We start from the raw sequence: 7,149 nt of genomic DNA, 5'->3' as shown, positions 1-7,149 counted from the left end.
TGGGGAAGACTGGCGAGGGCTCTGCAGACCACCTAAGCTCCCGACGCGTTTTTGGGACCAGGCTCTGGAAACTCCATCCCAGCCCCACCTTTTTTCCCTTTTTTTCCTTGTTTCTTTTCCTTTTTCCTTTAAACACCTCTCCCGTCTTTCCTTAGCATTCAATAATTGAGAAATATTTGAAGATCAGATTTAGACTGGCCAGGAAGTTGCTTTTATGCTCCTCTTCCTGCAACTAAATCTTTCAAGGTGAATGCGGCAATTAGGAGGTGATAAAAGGGCTGGCTCTGGCAGAGAGGGAAGAGCGATGGCCAAGGTCGGCTGAGGCTCCCTCCGGGCAGCAAACAGGGCATTTGGCTGCGTTTGACACCATCTGTATCACTGTTCACAAACTTAATACACCGCTAATTTTGCTCGCAAGGGGACGCAGTGAACGCTCCAAGAATGATGAACTTCACGGAGAGGCTTTTCCATGCTGTTGAAATGATGGAAGACAGGAAGGGATGTGAGCTGGTGGCTGGTGGCTCTCAGGCTGCCTTTATTGTCATGTCTTGTTCCCCCTGGGGTCCTCACTGCTCTCCTGGGGCAGAAGAGCCTCAGGGTCCTTCTATGGGATTCCAGGAAGCCCAGAGTCCTATTTGGACACCTATGTGGATGATACCCCAGAGATATCATCACCCTGTGGGTGATGCTCTGGAGGACCCCATCCCATGGGGAGCCCTGCCTGTGGAGGTTGTCCCAGCATGACTGAGCTTGCCTTGCTTTCTCTTGCAGGGGGGAGTGACAGATGACAAGAGCGATGATGGCAAATCTGTTTCCACCCTCAGTTTCGGTGTCAACAGACCCACCATTTCGTGCATATTTGACTGTAAGACACCGAGGGTCAGAAGGGAGGGTGAAATTCCCCTGCAGTGAGTCCTGGCACAGGGTCTCTGCTCCAGGGACCCCATAGCAGAGCATTTCCCATCCTCTTCTTCTTTCCCACCTTGAATGAGATGGATGGAAAGGAGGTGGGTGGGCACGGGTGGGACACTGCTTGTCTGCCTGGGAACAAGGACATGCTGAAGGCTCAGTGCTCTCTTGGGAAGCCACGGGAAGGACCCACTCATCCCTGGACTCATCTCTTAACTCTTGCTCATTCCTCTGTACAGGTGGGAACAGATACCACCTCCGCTGCTACATGTACCAAGCGCGGGATCTGATTGCCATGGATAAGGACAGCTTTTCAGGTAAGCCCAGATGCTCACGGCCACTGGTTTGTGCTTGTAATTAGTGCTGTACCAAATGCTGAGGAGTAGTGGGGTCTGTAAAGCTAATTCTGGGGTATTTACTGATGTGAAATGAGGGGTGTTCGGCAGTCAAACAAGTGATAACAGCATCAGGAGGCTTTCCTAGGGCAACCAGCCTGGCAGCTTGATTTCCCATCAGCAAAAAACCCAGAGTTTCAGGGATTCTTATGTGAGAAACCAACCAGAAACCACAAGTTGCTCAGGTCAGCCATAAGTCAGAGATGTTTGCTTTGCTAATAGCTCCTTCTCCTCGACCTGAGGTGAGGCTGAAAGCCGGTGGCAAGGCTGGGTAGGAGGCAGCTCAGGGGCATGACAAATAAAAACAGAGTGGAGGGCAGGGATGTTTACTGTGGCACATTGCCTCGACCTGCCCCACCATGAAGCATTTGGAACTGAGGAATTGCACAGAGGACGGAGGGCTCTGGGCTAGTGTTGAGATGATGGAGCACAGGGCAGAAACCTCCATGAGATGTGCTCAGAAAAATTAAAAAGGATTCAAGGGTGTAATTAGGACCTTGGAGCAGTCAGGCACTGTCTTCCTCAGCATCCTCATGAAGTTTTGGGTTGGATTTATGTGCTCTCAGGTTGTTCCCAGCTGTTTGAATCCTGGCCAGCCTCTTGCCCACCCTTGCAGGGCAGGGGGAGCAGCTAGCTCCTGGGTTTGTGGTTTGTGGAGGGGATTTGTTCTATGGTTTGGGAAAGGGGTCAAAGCTGAAGAATTATTGAGACCAAGGAGACCCTGTTTATTAGGAATGAAAAACCTCATTGGAAATACTATTGGAAAGGAAAATACCAAACAGTGGTGAATCTGTAAAACCGTTTGAATTTGTTTTCGTGACCAAACGTTACATTGAGCTGCTGCTCCTCCACTCTCCATCCTGGAAACTGTGCAAGGGAGCTGGGAGACAACAGCTGGGGGATTTCCTTGATGGAGCCGATGCTTGAACTGGGTATACTTCAGACCACACTATTAAAAAATGGCCCTTCTTGGAAAAAAGTGTGGAGGAAGGGGTCTCCTGGTCTTTGAGCAAGGAGCTTTCCATGTTCTGCTGCTTAACATGTTCTCAGCAGAGTGTCAGGCACTTCTGAAACTGCCAGACTTGAGCTGATATGGTTGGGACATTTTGTGCTGAGCTCAGGTTTCCTGGGTTAGGAAATCAAGTCAAAATGAGATATATCACTGTAACTGCTCAGCAGCTCCGTTATCTTCTGGTGTTGAAGGGAGCTTGGGTGTAGGTGGTTTGGGTTTATGAGCATTTTGTTCACAGCAGAAGCTGAAGCGTGGCCGCAGAGGTGGGAGGATGTGCCAGGAATGGTTCTTTATGTTTGACCCGAGCAGGGACCAGGCCCTCAGGCAGCTGGAGGGTCCCACATCCTCCTCCTCATGGGGTGGGCCATCCCAGCCAAGCGGCTCCATGGTTCTTTGGTACTTGTGACCACAGCTGTCTTTGCCCACACCTGTCAGTGCTTTGGAGTGTCTTTTTGAGATGAGAAAGCAGAATTGTGGGGATTTTAATGTCCACCTCTGCCATGCATCTGTGCCCGGGCTGGCAAAATACCTGAAGTGCCCCATTGGTCCATTGCTATGTGGTGTGGACCATGTCTGAGATGTAGGCAGGTCCAGGGCAGGTATCCCCAGAGCACCCACCCTGCTCCGCAGTGATGCCCGCAGGCAGGAGGCATCCAGCATCCCTCCAAGATTGTCACTGACCGTCTGCCATGGGGATTTGCATGAGATTGCCCACCAGTGCTGGCACAGGGGTGACGGATCTTGGATGGGATACAGGGACAGCCCCCAAAAGGTCTTTTCCAACCTGAATGATTCTGTGATGCAGCAGGGAGCAGCCTGCAGGGACAGCCAGGCATCACCACTGCAGGCAGCAGGAACATGTTCCTGAGGGGCTCTTGCTTCCCCCAGTATTTTGAGGGGCTTGGGGGTGGGGGGCATGTGGGGCGTGTGGGTGTGGGGTGGGCAGAAATGCCCTGGAGAGGTGCAGAGCACCCAAACAAACACATAGTGTCTGCGCCCACCAAGGTCCCGTCTCCCCTCCACCTCCACAAAGGGTTTGTTGTTCGAAGCGGTGGTGGGGACCGAGGTGATCTCATGGCCCCGATCGGCGGAGCGGGGAGGGGAGTCCCTTCCTTCGGAAAAACCTGGCCAAGGACAACATGAGTAACAACATGCCACAATGTGGAATTGTGATCTCTGCTGCCTTAACAAAGCATAAAGGAGTTCATTAAGGGGGCTTTACACAGTTATAAAAATAAACCTTCGGTGCACACGAGGGTCTAAACAAAGGGGCTTTATGGAGCCCTCCTTTAAAAAGAAGAGGAGGGGAAAAAAAAACCCGAAAAAGAGCAAAAAAGCAAATCCAAATCCATGGTTTTTTTGTTTATTGTAACGCATTCTGCTTTCCCCTCACTTGGAAAAAAGCGCGTAAGTGGAAAAGGTTCTTCCCAGCGTGAATAGTCCTCTCTCCAGCCGGCCACCTCGCAAACAGCCCCGGCTCGTTAAACATGTCTGCTGCTGCCCGGACGCCAAGAAGGAAAATACACCCCTCTTGACCCCCACCCCCAACCCTGGCAGAGGGGAGGGAGGGCGGGGGATGCCGCCCTGCTCAGCTGGCCCTGGGTTCAGGTGTCTGGGGGATGCTCCTCCATCTCAGGGCAGGCAGGGCGTGTGTTGCTCCCTGGTCTCCTGGCAGTGATGGTGCTGGGGTGTGCAGTGTTTTGCAGGGTAGGGAGGGGATCCTCTGGGGTTTTGGGCAGCACCGAGCACTGAGGGTTGCATTTGGAGGGTCTGCCATGCTCCTGAACACTGGTACGTCTCTCGGGTCTGGCTTTGAGGTGCCCTGTGGTAACTCACTGCGTGCTGGTGGACTGCCACGTGTCTGTGTCTTGTGGTGGCATGTCACGCTGGGTGGTAGGTGGCCTGTGACCTTCTATAAAGGCCTGTGATGCCTCCTGTCACCGTGGAGGTTGGGCTTTGCAGGCAACTGGAGCTCAAGGGTCCACCTGGGACTGGTCAGGTGGGATGAGGCAGTCATGGAGGTCTCATACCTGACAAGGACCAGTAGGTGTCATCATGTTATAAAGGGTGTTCAGTCCCCATGGGATCTTATCGTGGGATCACATGGCATGTTTCAAGCCTCTCAGCCAGCACTTGGTCCTGGTTCTGCCATTGCCTGTCCTGTCCCCATGCCCAGTGCCACTGCTGTTGTGGGCCGGATGCCCTCAGCAGGTTTGGGCCACAGGCTCTTTGAAGCTGTCTGGAAGGGAAGGTGTTAGAAAGCTAAGGTTTCTCACTTCCATTATTAATTGATCTCAGGCTTCCTGTGTTAATTGCTTTGGTAGTTAAGGGAGACTGCTCCTCACAGCTTGCTTCTGCCTCGCAGTGAGAACCCTCTGGTTTTGTCCCAAGTTAGGGGTGAGACACCTTGGTCCCAGCTCAGTGCCGAAGCACAGGGGTCTGATGAAACCCTGGAGTACCTGATATATCTGCATGGGACTGGCAGGTGTGATGCAGCCCTAAGGGAGACCCAGAGCCATCTGGTGTGGCAGCTGGAGGCCAGGTGAGATAACCTGGAGTGTCAGGAACTCAGACCCCTCCTCAAGACATGGAGGTTACCACAGCTCATGCAAAGGAGTAGAGAGGATGACTCCGGCTGGTTGCTGGCTGTGTCCTCAGCTCCCATCCCTTCTGGAGACATTAAAGGCCCCAAGAATGAGGTAACATCTCAGTCACCTTCTTCATGGCCTGGTCTTCACAGCAGGGCATGACCTGAAGTTACTGCTCACCCACATGTGCAAAAAAAAATCCCTCAACAAAGGTTTCTAAGGGAAGGAGGCTGCTGTGGTATAAGAAGGAAGGTCTTTGCATTGTATGGTTGTCTTTCCTGAAAAGAGCTGGAATGAGCAGAGGTCTGGACTGGCCTTTTATGAGGAATAACTCCATAGGGGAGGCTCTTCAGCTTGAAAAAGAGATGTTTTAGGGTTGGCATGATAGAAACATGGAGAATGCCAAGTGTCAGTGGAGGTCAGCAGGGGTGGACTGCTCCTCCCTCCTAGTGAGAGAACTGAGGGACCTCAGAGGGAGATAGAGGGAGCTGGGTGCTTCAAAACTCCATGAGAAGATGGTTCTTCATGCAGTTTTGAGTCCTCACTAGAGGATACGGTGGGTTCAAGAAAGGTAAGGGAGTTCGGTGGAGGACAATCCCCTGCAGGGTTGCTAAACATTCAGATACCACATCTAGCTTGGGAAGTACCTCAGCTGTGAATAACTAGTGTAGAGGGCTAAGTGCTGGAGAACTTTGCCTCAATGGCTACTCAGTTGCAGTTGCCTGGGATGTGATGGGAATGTCACTGCCATCTCTAAGAGACTCACAGCTCCTTCAGCCTGTTTGCAGTCCCCACTGCACAGCCTGCTGGCTCTTCAATGACTACGAACTGCTTTCTCTTTCCTAGACTGGTAGTTTTAACTCATCCTTCACCTCTTGTCTAACACCCCCTGCAGATCCTTATGCCATTGTCTCCTTCCTCCATCAAAGCCAGAAGACAGTGGTGATCAAGAACACCTTGAACCCCACCTGGGACCAGACACTCATCTTCTATGAGATAGAGATCTTTGGGGACCCCCAGAATGTATCTGACTCCCCTCCCAACATCGTGGTGGAAATATATGACCATGACACTTATGTAAGTGTGTTGACATGAGTTGAACCTTCGTGGCATGACTATTCTTGGTGGGTGGAACAAACACATGGCACTGTTCCTGCCCTCTGGAGTACAATGCTGTAACGTCTCTGGGTGACTCAGACATTGGGCTGGACACTCAGAAGATAAAAACTCAGCAAACAGCTCTGCTAGTGATGGCCTTGGTGGCCCTGCTCTGGTCACCAAAGCTGCATCTGCATCGGGTTTTGCAGAGTGGCCAAATTCACCATGTTTCCTTGTGGAAAAAGCTTGGGATGGGATTTAAAGCAGTCACACAAGTTGGGGACAATACACTGGTTTTCGATCAGCTGCCCAGAGGTTCCCAAAGCCTTGTGGTGATGGCATTTGGGGGACTGGTGAGACAACCTTAAGTCCTTCCTAGAAAAACTGGGCTGTAGCCTGTCACAAGAGCAGGAGGGATTTCAGATTGTTCTCCTGTGAGAGGAGTGCATGAGTGAAAAGCACTTAGAATACATCTCAGGAACCTCTCAGGACCCCTTCTGCCCTCCCTCCTCCAAAAGACACCATCAGGAAGCAGTAAAGGCAACTGAAGATCCCGTTGCAGACCAGTGAATGGGCTTTTTAAGAGCTGCTGATGCTTAGTGCTACACTCAGAGCTCCTGCTCTGGAAATCGTGTGATGCTGTAGGAATTTCACCTCCTCTTTAAGCTAAAATGCATAAGAAAGTGCATTTCTGGTAGCTGCATGAAGAGGTTTGAAAACTTGAGTGTATATGGTCATCAAACCCATCTTCTTTACTAAACCGGTCCTATAACAGTTCAGACATGGAGCCTGGTTTTTGGGGTGATGGGGTTTCAGATGAGATGCGGGCATGTGGCGATGGGCTCTGCTGGTAAGTGGGGTGGGAGGAAAGCTCCCTGTGCCTGTGGTTGCCTTTCAGGGTGCGGATGAGTTCATGGGGCGCTGCGTCTGCAAGCCCAGCCTGGTGCACTCACCGCGGCTCTCCTGGCACCCCGTCATCAAGGCGAACAGAAATGTTGGGGAGCTGCTGGCTGCCTTTGAGCTCATTCAGAGGGAGAAGGTGAGTTCCTCACCAGGACCTGATCCTGTCTCTAGTTGCAATGCTGGCTTCTTCCCTTGGAACCTCTCAGCAGCCAGCAGGATCCAGCTGTTGCCCAGTGCTCACTTA

The 7,149-nt window shown here is 51.8% G+C and overlaps 1 protein-coding gene across 1 annotated transcript in view; it reads left to right on the top strand.

Moving 5' to 3' along the window:
* Positions 1 to 771: 771 nt before the first annotated feature.
* Positions 772 to 7,149, top strand: part of LOC104492860 (dysferlin-like) — a gene marked incomplete at both ends in the record, with an annotated part of 42,718 nt that continues 36,340 nt past the window's right edge. The window contains 4 exons of the mRNA XM_010135464.1: positions 772 to 865; positions 1,149 to 1,226; positions 5,800 to 5,981; positions 6,901 to 7,041. Of these exons, the coding sequence (XP_010133766.1) occupies positions 772 to 865; positions 1,149 to 1,226; positions 5,800 to 5,981; positions 6,901 to 7,041 (495 nt within the window). The remainder of the gene's footprint in view (positions 866 to 1,148; positions 1,227 to 5,799; positions 5,982 to 6,900; positions 7,042 to 7,149) is intronic.

The sequence above is a fragment of the Buceros rhinoceros genome, unplaced genomic scaffold (assembly GCF_000710305.1).
Source record: "Buceros rhinoceros silvestris isolate BGI_N320 unplaced genomic scaffold, ASM71030v1 scaffold11414, whole genome shotgun sequence".
Taxonomy (NCBI): domain Eukaryota; kingdom Metazoa; phylum Chordata; class Aves; order Bucerotiformes; family Bucerotidae; genus Buceros; species Buceros rhinoceros.
The sequence above is the reverse complement of the archived record's forward strand: the minus strand, read 5'-3'. Positions and strand labels throughout refer to the sequence as shown.